Raw genomic sequence first — 24,691 nt, forward strand, 5'->3', positions numbered from 1 at the left:
TGCTGCCGAAAACCACAACTGGTTTCCTGTTTCCACGGACATAAAGGAAATACCTTCAGGTTTGTTTTTAATCATGAGCACAGCCTTTTTGGTTCCTAGCCAATTTCTTCCCACCCCACACACCATGTTCAAAATCGATCTCCAACCATTCACAAAAATGCTGGTTGTAGTAGACCTCAGGCCTCAGCTTTCAAATTCAAAGGTTATTATCTTTTGTGTCTTTGCTTTTTTTTTTTTTTTCTTTTCCTCTCCTTTCTGGGGTATGTCTCCACTGAGTGACAGAAATATAACTTTTCTTACTTTCAGCAGTAAAACGTAATGACGAGGAGTGACACCAAGATTACCGTTTCCCTGGTGTCTTCAGACATGTGAAAACAAACCACAGAAGATACACTGGTTTGGTTCTTCAAGTGCATCCGCAACTGCGCCCGTGATCGGTGACGGTGGACTGTATCAGCTGAAACGATGGCAACAGCCAACCAGGAATATCAGACCTGAGCTTCTGGTGACATCGGCTGCCGTCCTGGAGAATGCAGACGGCCATTTTATCTCTCTCCTGTCCAGTTTTCTGTAGCTGGATCTCCCCCTACCAGGCTCCCACGATGGCTGCCTTCCTCCTCCTCCTCCTCCTCCTCCTCCTCTTCCTTAGCCTCCGCCTCCTTGGTCCTCATCTTCATTCTGGGCAAACATTTCCTGGGAACCTTGGTCCCTTTCTTTGCACTGTAGCAGGAATGCAATACACAGCTGTCTCTGGAGCCGGAGTCAGACACATCCACATCTTTTAGCGGAATGCTTTCTTAGAATATGGTAAACCAGGTTATCATCTAAAAACGACAGGTCGTCATCGAAGGCAATGGGTCTGCAACATGCCTGCCCTACTTTGTCACTCACCAGCCTTCTATTTCTGGATAAGTTTTTTAATATTTTATCATACATTGTCTCAGCTGCATCGCAAGAGCCGCTGCAGTATCTAAAAATAAGTTCCTCCTTGGTTTCGTAGCCCAAACCCAAGTCAGTGACATTTAAATGTATCGCAGTTAAGACACAACCCCGATTTTTGCCCTTCTGGCCTCTCCGACCTTTTCCTCTGGAATTTTCCGGGTTGGCAGCTGCAGCCTGCCGATGCCGCTCTCTTCTAGGAAGCACTGCCATTTGTTTATCTGGTGACCTTTTCAGTCTTTTAATGGTGGCTTGAATGAAATCCATGACATCATCAAACTGATCAGGATAATCCTCTGGCATATTTGCTGTTCAACAAGAAAACAGAAAATGTCACATGAGACAACAATGATCATTTCAAGCAGTCTTCTAGATCAAAGTGCCCCATAAAGTCAGCCAGAATTGGACCCACAGCAAAACCATCAGCCAGTTAAGCCAAGTGTCCACTGTAGTCCTCCAAGAACAGAATCTATAATGCACAGAAGAAAGATGACTTAGTTGGAAGAGGAGACTAATGTGGTGGTGACACTCTTCCTTGTAGTAAACAAATCCTTAGAAGCATAGTTTTCATTTTAATACCATCTGCCATTTTTAACAAGTCGATAAAGGATGGGTCGACCCACAGGATGGGTCACTGTGAGCAGGTCCATCCTCTAAGGCCGTTTTTCTTGCCTGGTCATATAACCTAGAGTGGTGGTTCTCAAATGTGAGCATGCAGGAAAATGGCCTGGATGCTCCCTGAAATGCAGATTCCTCGCCCTACCCTAAGAGGCCCTGAGTTACTTGGTCTGGAGAGGGGCCAAGGAACCTGCATTTTTAACAAGTCCTCGCCGGATTCTGATGTCGATGATCCATGGACCAAACTTTGAGAAACACCATCTTAGAGAATGAAAAAAGGTGAATTCTTCCAACATTGCTAGTTTCATCTGGAATACTGAGTGCTCTTCCCTGAAATCTCCCCGGCTCTGCACAGCTGAGGGGGACAAGACCAGAACAAATGAAGAGCTCAGGAATGCAAATGTATTTTAAAACTTCCTTAAAAAACATTAAGGAATGGAAAACAGCTTTTAGTTCACTAACAGAGAGACTAATTTACCACTTCCTTTGAACAGCATGACTTTAATAAGAGTCCAATGATACTGTCCAATGGCACTTAAATGTATCATAGCAATAAATGAGATGAGATGTCATTTGCGGATAGATGCAGCCCTGACCCCAGGGGTGAGGTCCAGCCTCTGCTGCAGGCTGTCGCACGGCTCCCGCTTGCTGCGAGCAGGACAAGAAGTGTGCACCACCACGATTGGCTAATTTATCTATTTTTAGTGGAGATGGGGGTCTCGCTCTTGCTCAGGCTGGTCTCTAACTCCTGAGCTCAGGAGACCCTCCTGCCTCAGCCTCCCAGAGTGCTAGGATTACAGGTGTGAGCCACCACACCTGGCCTCATCTGAGTTACCATTTTAAGAGTATCTCTCCGGGTGCTGGGTGGGATAAGGGTGGAATGAGGGAGACCAGTTTAGGGGCTGTTGTGGTTATCCAGGCAAGAAGTGGTGGGGCTTCAGCCAGGGTAGAACCAGCTTTGTGACTTCTGTGCAGCCAAAACAGCCAGTGCTAAATTTCAGAGATCAAGCAGTAAGGCATTCTTGGGATTCCAATCCCCAATCTTTTCATTATTATGTATCATATATTTTATATACTGTACACACACATATGTGATCACGTTGCCTTAGCTAGATTTTGTTCTACACATAGGATACCTGATATTTTTTAACAATTAAATAGGTTAGGTTTATGACAAAACAATTCCACATAGATTAGACACAATGTAATCTTTCTATGTTTTAACACAGGTTTGGCAAAGAACCTTTACTCCTGCTAACAACTCTTCTGAGGTCTATTTCTCCAAGCCACTTATAACCCTAAATATACTATTAATAAAGTACCTGAAAATGAGGTGAGGGGAGCATAAAAAGCCTGATACCTAATAAATAGGAGTTTAAATTGTTTTCCTCTTTTAGAAATATATTAAATTGTTTCAATAGTTACTTTTCTTTTACTCGATTTGCCAAAGCAAATGCTGAAATACGGCAGAAAGCTGTAGTCCTAGCTACTCAAGAGGCTGAGGCAGGAGGATCCCTTGAGCTCAGGAGTCTGAGGTTGCAGATGATGCCGCTGCACTCTACCCAGGGCAACAGAGTGAGACTCTGTCTCAAAAAAAAAAAGGTAACACAGATCATGCCTCCCTCCACTCAAAACCCTCCAAAGGCTCCGTGATCTTCTTGGAATAAAAGCCGAAGTCCACATTGCCCTGTAAGGCCCTGCCTGACCTGACCTCCCTACTCCTCCAGCCTTCATTACTTCTGGCCCCCTCTTTTCCTCCTACTTTCTCCCCTCCAGCTGCCCTGGCTTCCTTACTGTTCCTCAAACCGTCTGAACCTGGATTATTCTTTGTCGTGGGAGGTTATCCTGTGCATTGCAGGGTGTTGAGTTGCATCCCTGGCCTGCACCCAGAAGAGGCCAGTAGCATCCTTCCCCCTTACTCCAACCCAGCCATGATAAACTAAAGTGTCTCTAGTCTTTGCAAATGTTCCCTGGGGGCAAAATCATCTGGATAGAGAGCCACAGCTCAAACAGCCAGGGACTCAGGGCCTTTGTGCTGGCTGTTCCCTGTGGCCACTTCTATATCTCCTTCAAGTCTTTGCTCAAATGCCACAGTCAACAAGTCCCACTCTGACCTCCCTGTTTAAAACACAATCCCTCCCCAACCCCTAATCCAGATCCCCTGCCTGCTCTCCCCCACTCCCAGTACAATCCTTACTACTTTCTAACACACTATCTAACTTATTTCTTAGGTTTGGTATTCATCATCTTTCTTCTCCGATGGAATGTCACCTCCAAGAGGCAGAAACTTAGGTTTGTTCCCTGATGGATCCCAAGTGCTTAGAGTAGGGTCTGGTCCCTGGAGGCCTTCCTAACTGTAGGTTAAATGAATCAGGTCACTTTAAGAGGTGGAAAGCAAGAGTTCTTACTTTTTCAAGGGAATACCAGGACTTCAGCTGAGAATTGCATCATTATGAAATGAAAGCCTCCAAAAGAAAAACCCATATCACTTGGAAAGGCCATTCTGCCCTGAATGGCACAGTCACTGCCCATATGACTGCTGAAGAACCATCTCCGAACTGACCTTCTCTCCCCGGCTTCCTGCGGCTTTAAAGGGTTAACTCTCACCACGCCTCATCTTGAGCCTCCTGCTTTCTCAAGGGGGCCTGGGAGAGTGGGACAGCATTCTTAATTTGTCCTTTCCTTTGGACTACTTTCCAACTGGACTTGCTATAGGAAATTTTCTTTAAAAACAAAACAACACAAAAACCTTTAAATCACTCTGATTTAAAGAAACAAACTACTTATTTTTAAAAACGACTCATTTTTAAAGTGCTCTTTGTGATTTCTTTCAATAACTTATTAAAGAGGAAATAAATACAAGTGTGCCCAATTTCAAAAAACCATGCTTGTATAGAAATCTGAACTTACAAAACAGATATATTTGGGGTGATTAATCAAAATACAATAGTTTTCAAAAAAATAAAAAACACTTTGTTCCACAAAAGAATTCACACCGTGAGCTCCCTGGGCTCTAGTCAAAAATTCCTGAATAGATCATTAATTTAGGAACCTGGGAACATAAAAAGTTAAGATTAACAACCAACTGAAGATTAATCAGAAGTGAGGATGAAACGTCACTAAAATTTTAACATAAGCTAATGGGAAAACATTTGAGTTGTAAATGTTCAACTCACGCTGGTTTAGAGACTCATTAATTTATATAAGTGGCATAATTTTATATTTCGAGAGTTATGATAAGGATTTGAGTCAGCACTTACAGTCTTATTTACCTCTGGATACTTTCCAAGTTTTCAAGAAAGACTCCCTCCTTCCCCTTTTAAAGACAGTTTGACTGCATGACTTTTTTTTTGCCAGATAAAATACAGAATTCCCAGTTAAGTTTGAATTTTGGTAAATAGTTAATAAATTTTAATGTAAATAATCTCAAATATTACAATATTTGGGACATACTTATACCTCATTATGGAAAGTTTAGTCCCTTTTTCCTGATTTTAAATTCCACTTGGCCCTTTCAGGGTGACCCATATAGCAATGTGAATGCACGAACCACTCATGGTTTTGAATGATGTGGCGAACAGATTACTAACCCTGAGTTACAAGGCTTCCTGGTAGTGGTGGATACGTGTCGTAATAAATTTGTCCAAACCCACAGCACGTACCACACCAAGAGTGAACCCCAATGTAAACTGTGGACCTTGGGTGATTATGAGATGTCAATGTACGTTCCTCAGTTGTAACAAACGTACCCGTCTGGTGGGGACGTTGATAAGGAGGGAGGTTATGAAAGTGTTGGGGGAGGGGGTACGGAACTCTCTGTACCTTCCTTTCAATTTTGCCGTGAACCTAAAACTGCTCTAAAAAAAAAAGTCTGTTAAAAAAAAAAAAAGCAGCTTCCTGGCATGTGGCTAATGAGAACTCCTCCCTTTGATGGGAAAATCTCCCTCATACCTCGTTGCTAATGTGGAAATATTATTTAAGCCCCAAGTTCAGGACATAGGTGACTCTTACTGAGCTGAAGGCATTTCTTCCTCCTTCAGGTCCTTGAAAAATAGAACAAGGAATATTTGTGCTGAAAGTTTTACATGGGTATGAATTCTAGAAGCTAGGAAAGGGCAACACTATGTTTTTCAAACCACGAAGTAGCTAAAGTCCTAATTCCAGGCCTTTAGATGCCAGTTGAGTTCATTCATAGACAGAGCCTCAGTTTATCAACGCTGAGCATTTGCCATGCACTTCCTCAAAGGCGTGCCGGCAAACTCACTGAGCCTGTCCTTAAGAATTCTGCAGCAGCCTCCAACCAGACCAGGCAAGAAAGTCCTGGTGATGAACAGCTGCATCAATCTTCCAGGAACTCACAGAGCTGAGGGGAAAGAAAAGGGCTTTGGGTTTGGATTAGTTCCCTAAGTTAGGACTTAAAGGTGTATCACTTTCTTCCTCATCCTATAAAGGGGCTTGGCAGGATGTCAGCTACACAAACAGCCCTCATTAGTATTAACTTTGATAGTAAAATACTTGCAAACCACAAAAGAGGCGCATCATTTAAAAAAAAAATAATAGGGCAAACATTTGCTCATTTCCCAGTCCCACTTGGAGAATATATCTTGGAAAACATGTGTGTCTAAAAGCTAAAGTTTTTGAAAATTCAAAATGCTCAAATGCATTTAAGTCATTCTTCAGAGTGCAACCAAATATTTTGGCATTATTCTATTTAAAATATTTCAACTTTGATGTGTCCTTTATATAAACAGTGTTATTTAAACAAATGAAACCTTGTACTAGGGCACAACTCTGGGAACAAACCGTTCACTGCAGACTTTGTCTCCCCCGATTATGGGGGAAAAAAAATAGTAATGTCATCTCAGGAACAAAGGACTAGGATAGTGACTGTTTTGTAAAGTCAATTGAGTTTTTATAGGAACAGTGGTGAGGGCTCAGAGTACTGCCATTAATAGCTGAACTAAGAGTTACATAATTCAGAACATTACCTTGGTTAAGCAGGCATCAGTGGACAAAGTATTTTCCTAAAATATCAAATTTCTCTTAAAAAACAGTACAGGTTAACTATATTTAAATCAAAGGGTCATTTTTATACTCATAGCTGGGTTGGGCCCCTCCTCACTCTGGCCAGGCTGGGAGTCTAAGCCACCTTCAGTCTGTGGGCCCAAGAGGGGGACAGCATGAGGTTGTCCATGAAGGACAAAGCAGTGAGGATGTAACTCCTTACCCAGAGTGGGAGTGGACTCCAAGGACAGAGGAAAGGTCTCTGAGTCTCTGAGCGTCTCAGGAAAGAGAGGGCCTGACCCTAGTACTATAGTGTCTTTCTCTGAGGAGTCTTCCAGGCCAGGCTCGGCAGTTGCAGGGGCCTCAGAGAGGTGGCCCAGGTGTTTCTTACTCTGGGAGGGATACCTTCTCTAGTTCACTGTAAAATGTCTAGCTTTTGTGTCTGTAAGGGCAAGGGATAATATACCGGAGTTTGTAGGGGTGAGCTGCTGCCTGAGCCACAGCCACACAGGTGAGAGGTATGTCCAGAACTAACACCCAGGTGCTCTCAGCCTAGGTTCTGCCAGCTCCGGGCTGGGGATGGATGCTGGGTGTGAGGCCACAGAATGCTGCACCTGGCTGGCAAGGTGCTGAGCAGTCCATCCTGATATGTGGATCTTCCCATGGAAGGCTGTCCAAAGACAGGAGGAAAGTGGAAACCTACCTTGTGGCTCGAGACATTTAATCTGGTATTCTTTGCCCACTATACTGCAGGTAAAGTACAAATTGCTCTGTAGGCCAAGTATCTGAAAAATAGAAGTTCTCTCTCTATACACACACACACGTATATTTGCATACATATGTGTCTACACACAGAAACACATTTACATACATATTTATACGAAAAGAAAAGATCAGCCTAGGATTGATGTAACTTTTCAAGAAGAACCCCAACTAATGTCGTTTTTGAGGGGAATAAGTTACTTTTACTTTTTAACAGGATACAAACATGATTTTCTTTCACTAATATTGAAATAATATTATAAGAACTACATGGATTAGTCTTACCTTTAACATTTCTCACATTACAAGATTTCATCAGGCTATACCTTAAATAATAGCTTCTTTGAAGCACTAAAAAATATTACTGATATAAAGGTAGAATAGATACCTACTTTCACACAGCATTAACTTTAAACCTGACAACCTCCCTACAAGGCTAAAGGAAGGATCAAATATTATCTCCACTTTACAGCTTGGGAAACTGAGGCTCAGAGAAGACAAACATTTGCTCAAGGCCACATGACTAGTAGAGGTGGATTTGGTTCAGCTTCAAAGCTCAAACTCGTTCTGCTGCTGCCTGCTGCCCCAAAATTCTACTACCATGTGCTTTCCAAGTCTTGCGGCAAATGGTAAATTACTCTGAAACAAGTGCAAGATGTGCTGGTTTCACCTATACACACTTACCAAATTCAGAACAGGAAGTGAGAAATATACTTTCTGTTGAAAAATTCAGTATGAAGGTGGTTACATTAAGCAGATCCTAAAGTTAGGCTGCCATGGGCCACAGAATACAGTAAATTACCTCCGAAAAGGGAAAAGCCAGGCCATTCAAGGGCATCTCTCCCATGTCCTGGTTCTTGCATATCACTCTAAGGCAGATCTGGCCATTTCCCAGTTAAAACCGGAAAAGCAGCAGCCAGCACGGCAGCAGATTCAGACAGACAGGTCCCGTCTCCGGAAGCTCCTCAAACTCACTCTGGCACCAAATGACGAGGCTCTTGCTGCAGAGCTGGAGAGGACAGAGGCCTGGATTCCAGTCCTGGGTCAGTCCCTGACCAGCCGCGTGACCTTGGACTAGTCGCTTAACCCTTCCGAGGTCAACTCCATGCTCTCTGGGGCTCTCCCCAGCTCTGGGGCCCTAAGAAGCAGACAGTCTAAGTCTTGGCAGGAAAGTTCTGCCAGACATGGGTTTTCAGTCATCTCTGTCAGGGAGAAGACCACCTTTGGCTAATGTCCCAGCAGCACCCAGCTCAGCTGCCACCAGCTGGGGCCCCATGAAGCCCCACAGGAAGTATTTTAGGACCTAGCAGTACTCAACCTCTTCTGTTTACCTCTTGGCTCAGCATCTCTGCTACGTTTAAAATAATCACCACCAACCCGCTCTCAAATTGTCAAGTCATCTTCCTGTGCCCTATTTAAGAGAGATGAAAAGATGTGCAGAGAGGACCCTGTATTTCCGTCTGAAAACATCCAGATTCTGGTGCAAGGTATTCTTAAACCTCAGTTTCCTTCTGTAAAGATAGAGACAGACCCAATGACCTCTGATAGGACACACGGCGCCAGCATGCTATAATTCCCTCAGTCTCCATCACCCAAAACTCCAACACTAAACTTGCCATTTTCTTAGCATTTTGTTCATTTCTGTTTTTGCTGCTTTAAGTATGTTTAGGTCATACCCTGCTCATGACTCCAAAGCTAGAATCGCTCACTGCCACTGGTACAAAATGGGTGATGAGAGCCCCACAGCTTGTCCTGGAAGCTGTTCAATGGGCTATCGACCTTTCTCTTATTTAACCTTTAGAGACCTCTAAAATGCGCAGTGAGCATCCATGAGAATGTTCCAGTTCTCTGAAAAATTCTGTAGTTTTGTCATCTGCTACCATTTACAGGTGATGACGTTGTCACTTATTTGAATTAATTTTTTTTTAAAAAGGCCACAGGTCACTAAGCACTGAATGCTGATGCATCTTATGTAATGGCCATTCTTGCTTTCCTATTTTGGACACAGAATTCATCTAGCATTAGGTAGACTGTCCTGATTATAAGCTGCTCTTGAGTTTACTTCAAGAAGGGTCCACAGCATCTATTTTCCTAAAAACGATGGGCAGCTGAGGCAATTTACTAAGTCACTGTAACCATTTCCAGAGCTACCAGTGCAGTCTCTCCATGACCAGTGGTTTGTTGACAATAAGGCATGACATCGGTTTATTTGAAAAGTATTTGTGTTGTAAAAACATCAGTGTTTTGTTGTTTTAAAAAAGCATTTCTGGATTCTCTCAAGGTGGAGGAAAAAGACCAATCAGAATGCAAAACACTCCAGAATATAGAAAAAGGAGCCTTGGGTATACTTTTAAAAGCTACTTTGCCCACCAAAATGCCATCTTATTTACCATCTCCACCCTCTCTGACCTCTCTGACCAACACTGCATGCACTTGCTAGTTATGCTTATACCTTGAACTGTTATCCTATAACTCAACTGAGAAAACTTGTAATAAATGCACTGGAAATTACTGCATGAACATGAATAGCCAGAAAGCCCCACTCAGGGAGACACAGGCAATATATTCCTTTCGTTACTCAGCTTCCCGCTGAGACTGCCTTGTTCTGATTTCTATGCTTGTGGTCCATGCTTTTATTATTGTTATGCTAATAATTTTACAGCAATACAGCATGGTCCCCCTGGGAGCAAAATATCCATTCTTTTGCTTTTAAATCAGGAAAACACCCAACAGTGTGTTCATTTGTTAGCTAGTCCATGAACACCTGGTGTGAGCTAAAAGCACTCCACAGTGGGTTGTAAACACTCCACACTAATGAGCACACACCATGAGCTCTGCTGCTGCCCTTATAAAAAACTTAACAGGGAAGGGTGAGAGAGTTACTCAGTAAAATTAAGTGCACAAAAATCCACTAGGGAAAATCATTCCTGTGGTGTTATCAGAGGCAGGTGAGCGAGGGAAGACTCCAAAGGAACCTGGTAGAAAGTCTCTGCTTTGTCCTTCTGGCAAAGTCCTGCCCCCAGCCTGAGAGGCCAGGATTCCACTGGGATTTGGTACTTAACTTCCCTCAGCTCTTGGGGGACCAGCTGAGCAGTGGGTGAAAGGAAGGTTGAGGGCCTTAGTGATTTGGGCAAGAAGAAGGGGGGACTAAGAGAAGATGACATGAAAATGGGGTGAAAAAATGTTCTTTATCATTTGAACTTGTTTGATAGATTCCTGTGGTCAGATCTGAGGAGGGACTTTCTACCCCCAGTGAATCAATTTACTGGAATCTCAAAGATACTTCAGGTAATCGGATACAGGTATCATTCTAAAACCACTGCATTCGAACAGCCCCATTTCCTGATTTTTCTCTTTGCTGACTTTTTGATGCAGTCAGAAGGGTTACATCAGAGTGTCCTGGGCTGGCAGAAGTGATCTTGGGCAGGCTTGAGTGCTGGACTCAGGCTGCCCTGGGCCCAGACCCTAAATTGTTTAACCCTGTAAGCCCGGATCTCCCCATCTTTAAAATGCGGATAGTCACACCTTTACCTTCAGGTCAAGATTAGTATGATAAGGCTGGGAATGGTGGCTCATTCCTGTAATCCCAGCACTTTGTGAGGCTGAGATGGGAGGATTGCTTGAGGCCAAGAGTTTGAGAACAGCCTGAGCAACATAGGAAGATCCCATCTCTACAAAAAATAGAAACATTAGCTGGGCGTGGTGACATGCACCTGTAGTCCCAGCTACTCGGGAGCCTGAGGCAGGAATTTGGAGGAATCCCTTGAGCCCAGGAATTTGAGGTTGCAGTGAGCTATGATGACACAGCTGCACTCTAGCCAGGCAACAGAGTGAGATACTGTCTCAAAAAAAAAAAAAAAAGATTAATATGAAACTATAAGAAAAGATTTCGGCTCAGTACCTGGCCCCACAGAAAGCATTTAAGAAATGGTGCCTAAAGTCAGTCAGTGTGGTTGTCACAGCTGAGATAATCCTTCAGTGATGTTTGCACAGGGGGCAGCAGCACAAAGATCAACTTTATGGTCTCCGGAAGAAGTAAGATTACCCCAAAGGAGATCCAGACACTGGCTCTTTTTGAGTCCAGCATGTTCTCTGCAGAGGGGAGCCCTCTGTCCATGGCCTGCAGCCCCGTCACGGTGGTCTGTGGGCAGAAGGTGCAGGCCTTTCTTGGGAGTCTGTGTTCCTTGAAATGCCTGACAATGGACCACACAAATGCCAACAGATCCCACAGCCCATGCCAATATTTCTGTGTCCTCTATAGTTAAAGCAGTGTCTTCAAACTGAGGCCCACGTCCCTCTGGGGGTACACGAAGACTTTCTGCAGCGCCTATGAGAAGTTTTCAGGGACTCAGAGTCTACTTCCTCCACTTCTGTATGTGCTGTGTCCTAAAACCTGTCTGCCTGCAGAAGCTCCTGCCGCTAGTTCTCCTGGCCCATGTCCCTTTTTCCAATCCCGCTTCTACCTTTCTGAGAGACTGGGTGCGTCTCATCCAACCCACTCACTCTACTGTGGGGCTCTGTCCCGGGATAAACACCTTCAGGTGCGTGCAAAGGCTTTCAGGCATGCAAGGCTCCTTGGGACAAACTGTTACTGTGCTCCTGATGTGAGCACATGGCATCACTAATATAGTATTCCAAGGGTATTAACCTGAATCTGGTCACGTGGAGATAATCAGACCAAGCCAAACTGAAGGGCAATCTGGGAAACAGCAGGCAAGAAAGCCTAAACTTTTCAAAAATGTCAACATCATGGGGGAACCATTCTAGATGAAAGAAGAATAAGGAGACCAGATAGTCAAATGCAATTTGTGGTCACGGATTAAAAAAAAGAATCCATAAAGGACATTATTGCCACATTTGGGGAAATCTGAGTATGGACTATCTATTGGATGACAGTATTATATCAATGTTAAATTTCCCGAGACTGATAACTGAATTGTGGTTATATAAGATATTGTCCTTGTTCTTAGAAGGTACATGCTGGAGTATTTAATGTTATGACATTTGCAACGAATTCTCAAATGGTTTAGGAAAAAAATGAGGCAAAATGCTAAAAAGAGGTCGATCTTAGTGATGGGCACGCGGGTGTTGTACTGTGAATACTTCCGAGGAAGATACTGTATAAATAAATCAAACCGAGCAATGCTGGAGCAGGTGGCCCCACATTTCATCCTGGCCGGGCTCTCATGGCAGGCCGTGGTGCTCTGTCTGCTTGTCTGTCCATCCACTCATCCGTTTATTCTCCTTATAATTAGGATCCAGAAGTGCGATGGCTGCCAGAGGGTGTATATTAATAAACGTATTTGAATTGAAAATGAAGTCCGACCTTTTCTGAGAGAAAAGCCAATTGATTTGAACTGATTAGTTTGATAGTTTTCCGTGTATTGAATAAACTAAATTTGCAGGTACAAGGTTTTGCCAAAAGTATATTTAAAGCATATATATATATGTATATATACAGATCCCAAAAAGGCTAGAAATGATATCTGGTACAACTATTTAAATTTAGGAGGAAAAGTTTCAGAAAACTTCAAAATGTACAATCGTTTTTCAACATTCTTATTTGTAGGTTTGCAGGCAAAAAAATTTGAAGAAGACCCTGGACTTTTAAAATCATGCTTTTCCACTTCAGTTATCTTATTAAATCATACAAAAGTGTTTTGCCTCTACTGAGCTAACTAGTTGTTTCCCGGTGGTGACTCAAACTCTGCTCATGCAAGACGACTTCTATTCCCACCGAGGCCATAGGCCATCGCAGCACTTGAGCAGTCACACTTGGTGTCCATGTGGATGTCCCCCCTTCCTGGGCAGAATGGGAGGGAGCTGCGAACTCGTATCTCCACAAGGCCTTCCAAAGGCTGTCTGCCTACCAGGCAGTTAAGAAGACCTTGCTTTGCAGCAAAAAGTGAGGGAGGCTTCTCTTATTGCAAAAAGCATCAATACTGTAGGAATACTTAGAGAAATTCATATTTCTCTTCTTAAAACGTCCTGGATCTGGACTTTGAAGTAGCCATTAATAATGCTGGCCTGGGCTCACTGTGGCCCAAATAGAAATTAAAAAAAAATATTTAATAATGTAAAGGAATTTAATAGTCTCTGCTTCTCCTTTCTATTCACTTGCTCATTTGATTTTCCTGGAAACATGTGTTTTAGGGTTATTGAGTGTATTTTCAGCAAGCCAAATATTTGTGTTTTTTTAATCTACTAAGTTGGGCACAAAATCTGTGTGAAGTAAAAAAATATTGGCTTTGGGACTGGAAGTCTGAGGTTTGAATTCTGGCTTCACTACTTACTGTATTTATGACCCGGAACAACTCTCTAGGTTTCATTTCTTCACCTGTAAAATGGGGATAATAGTATCTCCTCTTATCCAGTAGGGCTCAAACTGACTTGATTTCAGGACAAGGTATAAACCTATTTGTTCGAAGCCGGGTTCACCATATGGATACTTAAGAGGTGCTGTGACACTAACTTTAAATTATTATTCACTTAGTTGAGGGTTAATAAGTTGATTCAAATGTGCCTATGCCTGGAAGCTTTTTAAAAATAAGAACACAGTACTTCAAAATAAAAGATAGGCCTATGCTATACACCCCACTTATGAGCAGCCTGGGTATTTAGGTAACCTTTGCCGCAAGTCAGCTTTGAAGCAAAATCCCACTTGCTGTCACCTGCCTGCTCTAGAGGAACCCCACCGCTATAGAAAACAGAGCAGCAAATACCTTCTTTTCCTGGATTTTATAGTGTCTCATAACCTAGATACCACCTACCAAGATATCTTATATTTCCCACCACTTCTCAGCACTTCTTCCTAGTACTTGGAGACTGGTCTGTCCTCCTCGTGTCTACAACCGACCCCTTCTCTGTACCACAGTCACAAATTTTCCTATGCTGCTCCCTAGTCCGGAATGTCCTGTCCCCCTTTCCTATTCTTTTCCCTTCCCAATACCATTTTTTAAGCACCAAGTCAAATCCTCCCTCTTCCCTGAATTCTTTCCTGCTGTGATCTCCCAATCCCAGTGACCTCATTGCTAGGAATTCTTCCTGTGACCATAGCTAACATAAACCCTCTCGTGTATCTGTCTGTCTGACTGATGATCTGCCCACCCATCCACCCACCAGCCCATTTCAGCTATCTATAGTTTACATCTAGATCACAAGCTATTTCAAAGTTCAAAATTTAGCCTTTTTGAGGCTGCATAGCATTTAGCACATGAAAAATATTTAATACTTGCTTCTTATTTTTCTTTCTTTTTTTTTTTTTTCCGAGATGGAGCTCTCTCTGTGCTGCCCAGGCTGGACTCGAACTCCTGGGCTCAAGCAATCCTCCTACTTCAGCCTCCTGAGTAGTTCGGACTACAGGTGCATGCTGTACTTGTTTCTTGATTGAGTTCAAGCGATTAATTAAAGAGCAAGTATTTTAATCAAATGAAGGTGCTATGTACTGTGAGTACTAAATAAACAAAGATGAAGAAGATATTAGGATAGGAAAATACCAGATAGCTTTTATTTTTTTATCAGCTAAAGGAGAATCTTTTGAGCATATTGTTGTGCCTCTTGGATTGATTGACCTAAGGTCCTAAGAATGGCCAATTCAAATTAAGCCTCAAATAGATTTCTCTAAACAATAACAGTTTGAAATAGGTTTCTAGACAGGGGCTAGAGTGAGATGTTGGTCTCAGATCTCAAGTAAGGAATCAGTGGCTCTTAAAAGAGTCTGATATGTAATTTCTTGATTCCAAGAGACCCTCCCCAAGGGCAAGACCCCCTTTTCAGCTTAGATGCTTTGTTATAGTATTGTTCATTCATACAGTCCCTAAGCAATAAGAAGTGATAGATAGACAGTGCTCATTTATTCTGAAATCTGTATCTCATAATATCAGATTTGAAAGCTTAACATTTAACAAGCTTGTTGCACTATAAGCTTCCTTAGCTGTATAAAGGTGGGCAGACAGTTTACTAAAGTTTACAAAAAGTTTTTTGATGGGTTTATGAAGCAAAGTAAATATCCAGCTGGGATCATTAACAACAGAAGTGCTCCATCTCAATACAGGTAGCCTCCAACTCACAACCCTCTTATCACTTCCATAGAAGGATCTCACCCTGCCCCAGCTCCTTTCTTCCCACGGGGGAAGAAGGTCTCCCTAACATGACCGTGGGAGTCTGGTGGGAAAAATTCCACAGGAAATATGCGGGCCCAGAAACAGGGGAAGGGAGAGAGCTGTGAAACCTGGGAAGAGCTAGGGGCAGCTGACCCAGGGGCAGAATCCCAGGCAAGGCTGGCCTGCCTACGTGCTGACCAACCAACTGCAGGGCCCAAAATAGCCTCCCCGCAAGGCCTACATTTCTTTCACTCCATACTGTGTTGTGCCGCTTGAAATTCCACCATTTAGAGCAGCATCCTGGCAGTTGGCATGGCAGAAGGGAGTTCACTGGGTACCCAGGGAGGAGTCACTGGAAGTAGGAGGGTGGCAAATAAAAACCATGATCCCTATTCATGGGGCACAGGTTTTACAAAGAAATATCTCATTTAACCCTCACACCAATCCCATGAGGCAGATTTGCTATTATCTCTATTTTACAGTGAGGAAACCCGAGGTGTAAGAGATGTTAAATAACAGCTTACCATCTTGGTTAAGCGTCAAGGCTTAACCCTATTCTGGCATGTGTTACCTTGAGCTCTTACTTGTTGAACCCCCCCGATTTCTTGTTCTATGCATTTCTTCTGCAGATTATGGAATGTGGCACCTAGGGCAGAGACTCTCACCTGGTAATATTGTGAATTATAGTTCAGCTGTATCATGGCTTACATAGATTTTTGTGGGCTAGCCTAAGAACTTGATAACTTGACTTAAAAGATTGTTTCTATAGGCAATTTTGTGACCTGCTACCAAGCTGGGGGACGGTAATCCCATTATATTACAATAACTTGAGAATTACCTGTAATTACGATTTAACAATGCTCGATGTCCCTTCTATTAATAGTTGGCTTCCAGTGGTACAAAAAATTAAGCTCATCTTCCAGCTCAAGAGTCTTTCATGTTTAGTTTTTCATGTACATTCACTAGAAACTATGTTCCATGAGGGCAGGGACTTTTCTCTATTAGGCATTTCAAGGTATCCCTAGCACCTAGGACAATGCCTGCACATCCAGGCATATGTTAACTATTTGTTGAATGAATATGTGCATTTAGATTGCAAATTTAAAACCGCATGCACTTTATGCATCTATGAAATACATTTAGAGCTGAGATATGGAATATGACTACAGTGAATGAACCTTCAATAAATTCAGGCAATCTTGTACAGTTTGGTCTTAATCATTAGTTGAAGACCTTCCTCCCATATGAATTGTTTTCCCCTTCCCCTACAAAGTGCATTTCGGGGGTTTGGGGAAACTGGTCCCAGGTTCAGCAGACCTGCCTCCTGCTATCATGGAACTCTAGAACTTTGAACAAGTTGATTTACCTCTTTAGGTCTCAGGATAGAAGGGGTTTCCTTTCAGCTCTAAAATGTTATGACATCTGAAAGTTTCACTTTGTAGATTCCTCACACCTGTTCTAATTGTCCTTTGGAGAAGGTACTGGCAAAAAGCAAAATAAATGAAGAAATATAGCAAAAGAGAAAAGTCTTGGGTGCCCCAAAGAAAAATCACAATTCCTTGAGTTTAGACAGGTTAGAAGTTGCTACAGGAGGTAGCCATGGACCATTTTACTTTATAGTCAACCTCTAGGCAAGCAATTTAGCCAAATTACAAATTCTATTTGGTTAGTTCATACTGAAATAATAGTAGGACTCGAATTCTGAATGTTTCATTTACATTGGAACCAGCAGAATACACACAGGCTCACAGGTGAGTGTGCAGACCAGCTATAGTCCAAATAGTTCCTGTTTGAAAAGTGCAGAATGACTGTTGACGCGGCACAAAAGATCTTTTGCTCAATCACTAAGTTACAAGCATTCGAAGGGAACTAGAGGAACCAGAATTTATGGTACTTTCTATTTTTAAATGAAATGCATGACTTAATGTTTTTCTACATAAGCCTTAACCAGTTGCACTGTGTACGGTGTAGGATATAAATGTCAGCATTGTGACAGGGGCATGTTGACACTGGTTGAGTGTTCAAAGTCTGCACACTGTCATTATTTTGCCTTCCCTGCACTGACAGCTTGCTACCGAATTGAACATACCTGGAAAGAAGTCAATTTGGCTTAGAATGCAGCTCAGTTTCTCTTTGGGAACATCTTTCAGGTTTCTTCTAGGATCTATTGGGTCTTCCCATAGATAAAACAGAATGGGGTGTGTTCTGTTGTTTCAAATTGTAAATAGAGTAGTGAGAATCTCACCCATCTATGACATAGCATCAGTTTTAGAAAAGGGAAGTAATCCCTTCCCCTACAACATAACCCCCCACCCCAAATCAGTGCTAACTTGCTTGCTTTGTGAGTGGTTGTACCTTACACAAGCTACAGATCTTCTTAGGGTATTACCAAGCCATAGTGATTCAACCCTGGCTGCACAGTAGACTCACCTGAGGGAACATCTAAAAATCCAGATGCCCAGGCCACACCCCAAACTGAGTAAGTCAGAATTTCCTGGGGTGAGGTCTAACATTAGTATTCTTTAATGTACTCCAGTCTCTTCTTAGGAACCTCTTCCCAAAGGACACTTAGGATAGGCGCCTGAAGGTCTAGGGGCAAATCTCATAGCACTGGCATTGTGGGGCCCAAAGGCCTCCCTTTATCGTACAGTTATAAACTGTTCTTGAGTTCTAAAGTAAATAAGTAATTTGTTCAAAGTCACCAACTTAGTTGAAAGAAGAGCCAGAAGCAGGAGCCAGTATTAAATGAGCCTAGCTAGATAGGACACTAACATGACAATTAAGCCTCCCCAAATTAATCAGTTTCGTAATCAGGCACAGTCATTTTTCTCTCCAGAAGGTCGGGGTTTAGAGAACCATTATCTGCCTCCGTATTCCTGTTCCTCTCATCTGCCTTGGCTGTTCCAATGAATGAAGAGTCAGTTACTCAGCTCTCCTGGGTACTGCTCAGAAGATAATGGCACTAGGGGCATTTTAATTTAAGTTTCTATAGGAGAAACACTAAATTTGTGATTGAAATGAAAGCCTTTAAAAACAGGTTTATACAGTCAATAGAAACTCTTGGAACAGGTACTTTAATTTCAAGGGATTAATTAAGCATAAACTAAGCACATCACATTAATGGAGTTGTTTCCTAGTCTAAGGCCGCTGGGTTTGGGGCACTCCTAGCACATGGCTGACTCGCCCCAGACTTCTATTGTAGTAATGACCACAATATGTTTCAAGTGCAAAATGGCTGGATAATTCTAGGGGGTGGGGAGGAGAAGGAGTAGCCAGGGTGGTATCCCCACTACATACAGCTCACTGTCCCTTTATTCTGGGGTTGTGTCAAATTGTCTATTGCTACCTTTGTTACCCTAATAGCTCCCCAACAGCCTCTAGAACTTGTGAGGTAGCATGCCTCCGTTTGTACAGCAAACTTCTGAAGAGTGGAGCACAAATCACAATTGACGTGCCCTAATTGGCTTGCTTCTAAAATATGCTAATTTTTGAGAGGTAAATCACAGACTCATTTTCTACTAAGAATAACCCGGTCGGGTCTTTTCTTAAGAAAGAGTTAGCATTGTCATATGTGGAGTGAGCTACAGCTTCTTTCCTAGTCCTAGCCAGCACTATTTACGGTTAAGTCCTTCTAGAACCGGAACTTTTCTGAACAGATTTGACACTACCCAGATGCTTGTTTTGGAAATCGAGGCCCTTCTGTGTTTTCTCTGTCTCTGGCTTGGTTTTGTGAAAAGCTGGCCTCTCTTCTTGCAGGCACAGTTTAGGATAAAAGTACAATGGTTTTCAGAAATAAGCACAGCCAGGCACAGCGAAACAGATAAAGGGCTTTGTAAGAAAGAAAACCTGGGAGTGTGTATCTATGGTGGGGAAGCGGAGAAAAGGAGACAACTGTGTGCGTGTTCCTGTGGTGGTGAGGGTCTTTGTTCACGCGACCGCTAAAGGGACCACGTAAAAATTCCACACCCTCTGAGCTGGGCAAAGCAACACGTGTCATTTTCAGGCACGGTGTGTGCGGGGGCCTCCGGGCAGCCACGCATCCCTGGGGGCTTTGCCCACGGTCCCGAGACCTCGCAGCCGCCACCGCTGGCTCCGGGTGCGTGCGGGCGGGGTGGGTGCGAGGGGTCGCCGGCGGCTCCCCGCGGGGAGGGAACGGTTCTTACAGTCACTGCTCAGCGCGAAGGGTGCGCGGCGGCGGCCAAGGGAGCGGTCTTCGGCGGGCGCCTCGGGAGGCCTCTTACCGGCGGGCAGCGGGAAGGCGGACGCGGTGTGGAGCAGCACCAGGCAGACAGCCACGACATCCCATAACTTCATCTTAGAGTCCCGTCCGGCGGCGGCACCTGCGCGGGCGGGCGGGTGGAGAACCGCAGAATATTCGTTAGGCCTGGGCGCCCAGGGCCACGGGGCTGCCTCCAGCGCTGCATCGCCTGGATCCCTCGTCCCCCTCCAAACTTGCCAGCGCCCTCCTGCCCCGCCAGCGTTTCCTCGGGGATCCCCCGCCCTCCTTCCAAGTCCTCCGCTTGCTTTCCGCTCCCTGCTGCGCCCCAGGAACTGCTCGGACTCGCCGTTCAGGCCGCAGCTATCCTTCTCCTCCTCCATCTAGTCCAAGGGGTCAGAATTTCGAGCAGGGCCGCTGTCCCCTCCAGTAAACTCCCGAACTCCACGAGACCAGGATTCCTGTCCATTCCCCTCTACTGGTGCGCAACACCCCCTCATTCCCTGGGGGGCAACCGGACTACCCCAACCCTGCCTCCTCCGACCCAGCCAGAGATCTCCCCTCCCCGCCCCGCCCCGAAGCTCCCATAGGCCCTGGAACAAGCCCTCGACCCAGGCGAGGACGGGTCTTTGTCTTTGGGAATAAATCAAGCAAAACGCCCCTCCGCCCTGGTCCCAACCGAGCCTGTTTCCAGCTAGGTAGGGGGCAGGCTCCGCTGCTCTCCTCACCCCGCCCCGACGCCCACACTTCATTCTTCCCACCTTAATAGGTATTTATTTGCCAGAACAAGAAGTTAGCAGGGACGTGGAGACTTTCGGCCTGTATGGGAATATCTGGGTTAAGCTATTCAAACTTCCTGAAGCATCAACTTGGTTTAAAATACTACTTGCACCTCTTAAGGTTATGAGCGTTAAATAATGCATGAAAAGGTCTAATGGAGCATAAAGTAAGCGCTCAATAAATGCTTTACCATTGCTGTTAGGCAAAGATTGAGTCTGTCTTGAAAATTTTAATCCTCTGTGGTATACCCGAAAACCCTCTCTTGATTTGATTTTTGCAGTTTTGCGAGATTCTGGCCCTAATCTCTTCCCTTCCCAGAGGAGTCGCTGGCTCCCGGCGCCGGGGTCACGCCTGGACGGCTGCACGCAGTCCCAGACGCTTTGGAGGCTTTCGGGCACTGAGAGTCCTAGACCATGAGACCATGCAAAGTGGGTTCAGCTCTTCTCAGCCCGGGATGGGGGGCGGGGCGGGCTCCATTTGGTTTTTTAGTCCTCATCCCCTTAGAAAGGAGAGCCATGCAGTCGGGGGTGGGCAAGAGAAAGGCAGGGTAAACTCGGGCACATGCTCCAGCCAATGAGGAGACGGGGAGGGATCGAGGCACCTCAGGGCGTGGTGTTACCCAGTGCCTTCCTAATCCCAGTGTTCCAGTCTCCAGCCGACTAGTAGCTGGAGAGCATTTTCGAGCAGAAACTACGAGATTGATGCAGTTGATTATCTCCACCCCCCCCTCCCCAAAAGAGGATTCTTAGGAAAACCTCCCTGAAGTTTAGCCATGGGGGAGGGAAAGACAGTTTCCAGGTAAACGCAAGACTCTCAGCACCCACCTTTCCTCTTCATTAGTTCCTAGGCAACCCCACATCCCTGTCAGGGTCCTCCTCCTCATAGCTACCCAGAACCCTGGCCCGGGTCCCCGGGCAGGCCACCCCGGGAAGCGTTTAATTCGGCCGCCGCCTCTCACTGCTGCGGAGACGAATGCATTTTCCGTCCCTTAGACGTCTGTTTGTGCGCTGTGCAGCTGTTGGGCTAGGGAGTGTGTAGGGACTGGAAACTGTGCGATCTGCATTTCTGAGCGCCGCTTGCCGAGCGGGCTGGCTTGCAAACCCAGGAAAGAGCAACGGCTCTGGGTCCGGGCACACAGGCCCAGGAAAGCTGCACCAGGCGGTACGAAATGAGCACAGAAAGGCGTTTTGGCAGCCAGGACCGGGCGAACGCGAGGCCTCCCGTGCCCTCGGTGCCAGCTCCCCGGTGCGTGAGAAATGGCTGGCGGTCCAGAGGGGCAGGGAGGCGCGGGGTTAATGCGCCATTCCAAATCGCGGTGCCCGCCAGCGGGAAGAGACAGAAGCACCAGATTTCCCTTCCGTCTTAAGAGGGTTTTCCCTTTTTTCCTGCTTGGCCGATGGAGGGCTTTTTAATTGGACGTGGAATCCTCTATTAGAAGTGTGGCGAAGCTGGCAAAAGAGGAAACAGTGGAAAACTCCCCTTCTCGCCAGAGGAGGCTCCCGGTTCCCGTTCCCGCCCTCGGCCAGGTGCCACAGGCGCCCCAAAGAGGTCCCCCTCCTCCCCCGGGACGGGGAGGGCGCATTCCTCCCTCCGAGTGCCGCGGGGGCCGGCTCCAGTCCGAGCGGCTCTTTAGTTCCCGGTATTTGCTGGGCGGGGGAAAGGGGGTGTCGTTCTGGGGACTCGGCGCACGCCGCGGTCTACTAGGACGTTTTCTCAGAGTCCATTTGGGCCCCACCCCGCGGCTTCCCAATCAGTCTCTTTATCGCTTTTCCCAAACACATCTACTTCTGCCCGACGGGTTTCCCCCGCAACCATGCGCAGTTGCTATTCGTCCGAAGTGCTTAACCCGCCGCCACGTGCAGAAATCAAGCTCTCCTCCCGAAGTCGGCTCCGCCAGGTGACCCCGCACCCTTTGTAGTGCCTGGAGGGCTGGTCCCCTCTCGGTTCAGGACTAACGTTCCCCGGCACGGCAAAAGGGGCTCGCCGTGGGCGCCAGCAGGCGGGTCCCAAGCCTAGGGCGGAAAGAACGCCAGGGAAAGCCGGAGAAGGGTCCGCAGAAGCCGGCGCTCGCGGAAGGGCGCTTCCGAGTTCCCAGCACCAGGGGGCACCAGAAACCTTCTTAGTTCTGTAGCGCCCACGCGGCAGGGAGGCTGCGTTGTCATTTTAAGTATAAAACTGGAGAACAACCAACCACTCCCTCTACAATCCTTACTAAATCCGAATTAGCTTGGGAACCTGTGGATGTTCTTATCAGCATCCTTGCTTTTCAGGCTTCTACCCCTCCATTCTTTCTCCCTAGCTTTCCTCTTCCCACTTCACCTGAGCTGGTTTCTTGGCAACCTGCTTTTAGACCCCCCTCACCCCTTCCCCGCGTCGCCGTGACAGCTTCGCAGCCAGCGAGCTCTCCCGCCGTCAGAGCCCCCGCACCTTCTTGTGCCTGGCAGGCTGGGAGGTTTGTTTGGGCTTTGCCTTCAAGATCCAGGTTTCAGGGAGAGAAAAAGGAAGCCGTGGGGCGGGGAGAGGGGCTTGCTATAAACTCCGAGGTTTTCTTTTGGGGTAAGGACAGAAATTGCTGGGGTATCTATTGCTTTTCTTAACAGTCCTTGACTGATGGAGGACGTATTCTCTCCCTAACCTCCTGTAATCTCGGGGCCCAAGATGAGGGAAAGACAAAGAATGCTGGACACTTCTCAAAGGCAAGCTGGGGACGGGGTCTGTGTGCTGGAGGGCCCAAAGCTGGGTTCCGGGTCCGGGAGCACCCGAATCTCTTGCAGTAGCAGGCTAGGGATGCGATGGGCTTCGACACTTGCCACTTGTTAAAAAGGCGACACCCCCATGTCAAAGCGAAGGAGCAGCAAAACAGTGAGGGCTTGGTCGGGGCCGGAAGGGAGCCCGGGGACGCCCACTTTGACGGCTTTGCAAGAAAAAGTGTGTTCTTGTGGTTGGAAGCAGCACCTTTTCCTTGATATACTTAAACGTATATTCAAAATACCGGGTAAGAGTAGAGCACGCTCTAACTCACCCGCGGCAGAGGCCGGAGGAGTTGCATTTGTCCTCGCCAATGGGCAAGAAGGTAGTGAGCTCGGGGCTGGGCAGCTCCCGGGGTGCGCACATCGGCTCTGCAGGCGGATTCTGCCACAGCCCAAACAAGCGAGGAGGCTGGGAGAGACCCCTCGAAAGTCCACTCCCGGCCCGAATGAGGGTTCCTTTGCACTGGCTGGAAACCAGATTACTCCTGAATTAGCCCCGAGGTAGTGTAAGGTAGTGGTGAGTGGCGGTGGTGCTGGTGGTGGGGTGTTACTGGGGAGGAGGCACAGAGTACTGGAGAAAAGAGGTCCTTAAAAGAACCACCTAGGTGGCTTAGTGGAGACCTTGAGGAGTTCCAAGAGTCTGTACGAGACCGAGATCTGAGTCCAGGGCTGCCAAAGGATCCCCTCTCCTAACCTCGACGGGGATGGTTAGTTGGGGTTGAGGGCATTAGGAAAGTACAAGCAACTGGGTTACGAAAAGGGCAAAGAATGCAGCTTTGCAGGACCGCTCCGGCAGGAGGTGAGCCCTCTATTTTTAGTCCTCAACACCTTTGCGGCAGTCCCTCCCGGGCCTACACTTTCCCTTGGAACAGACCAAAACAAGCTCAACAGTAAGTTAAACTCTTGGCAATGATAATATCTCTGCTGCTACACGTCCAGAGAGGCCATGGGTTGAAGGATGACACAAGCCCCGCATCGTTCTGGGACTTGACAGGAGCACCCTGCAGAGAAGGAAACTGCCCCTCTTGGGCATTCCAGAGTCCAGGGGCATCAGGGGCTCCGAAGTTCTTTGCCCACGTGGAAAAGGCAACCTGCCCCTCCGCAAAGCCAGCCCCTCTTCGGTTCAACTTCTCTCTCTCCTCTGTCCCCCCGGAGCCTCGGCTCCTTCTAGTCTTTTTACTTTCTACTCTCACCGCCTGTTCTGGGGGTCCAGACGCGTCCCTCTATCCCGGGCTCCCTACGACGCAGGCGCCACCCGCCTCCTCCACCCTGGCCCGCTCGCCCACTTACCTCGGATAGGGTCTCCGCAGACCCCCAGGTGAACATTAACTCCAGGTGCCCCAAGTCCCAACCAGGAGACCCATCCGGGCCGATGGCTGGAGCGCTGAGCTCCGCCCAACAGGTCAGCTGCAGGAGTTCTCAATCCTGGGGTCGCGCGGGGCAGCGACCGAGCGCAGGAGGCGGCGACCAGGGCTCCCGCCGCCTCCACCACCGCGGGAAGGACGAGGGCTAACGACAAC

General features: G+C 46.3%; 2 protein-coding genes across 6 annotated transcripts in view; one reads left to right on the forward strand and one right to left on the reverse strand.

Annotated features, from left to right (window-relative positions):
- Positions 1 to 762: 762 nt before the first annotated feature.
- Positions 763 to 24,629, reverse strand: GDNF (glial cell derived neurotrophic factor). 5 transcript variants are annotated; one of them, XM_012649797.1, is made up of 3 exons: positions 24,462 to 24,629; positions 19,589 to 19,765; positions 763 to 1,247 (listed from the first exon to the last, which is right to left on the reverse strand). In XM_012649797.1, the coding sequence occupies exons 2-3, from the start codon at positions 19,737 to 19,739 to the stop codon at positions 763 to 765; spliced, it is 636 nt and encodes a 211-aa protein (XP_012505251.1). In that variant the 5' UTR covers positions 19,740 to 19,765; positions 24,462 to 24,629. The 5 variants fall into 5 exon arrangements, with proteins under 5 accessions (XP_012505251.1, XP_012505257.1, XP_012505244.1 ...); XM_012649803.1 differs by lacking the exon at positions 24,462 to 24,629 and adding an exon at positions 20,612 to 20,799 and having other exon boundaries at positions 19,667 to 19,765; XM_012649790.1 differs by lacking the exon at positions 24,462 to 24,629 and adding an exon at positions 20,612 to 20,799.
- The window catches only part of GDNF-AS1 (GDNF antisense RNA 1 (head to head)), a 33,720-nt gene continuing 33,572 nt past the window's right edge, over positions 24,544 to 24,691 (forward strand). Inside the window, exon 1 of the mRNA XM_012649480.1 lies at positions 24,544 to 24,573. Coding sequence (XP_012504934.1) covers positions 24,544 to 24,573 — 30 coding nt within the window. The remainder of the gene's footprint in view (positions 24,574 to 24,691) is intronic.

The sequence above is a fragment of the Propithecus coquereli genome, unplaced genomic scaffold, assembly GCF_000956105.1.
Source record: "Propithecus coquereli isolate 6110/MARCELLA unplaced genomic scaffold, Pcoq_1.0 Scaffold110, whole genome shotgun sequence".
NCBI lineage: Eukaryota > Metazoa > Chordata > Mammalia > Primates > Indriidae > Propithecus > Propithecus coquereli.

Coding starts and splice junctions, on each gene's coding strand:
- GDNF (XM_012649797.1), bottom strand. CDS start 19,739: ATGAAGTTATGGGATGTCGTGGCTGTCTGCCTGGTGCTGCTCCACACC. Junction 1,248..19,588: donor CTTCGCGCTGAGCAGTGACT/GTAAGAACCGTT, acceptor CTTGTTGAACAG/CAAATATGCCAGAGGATTAT.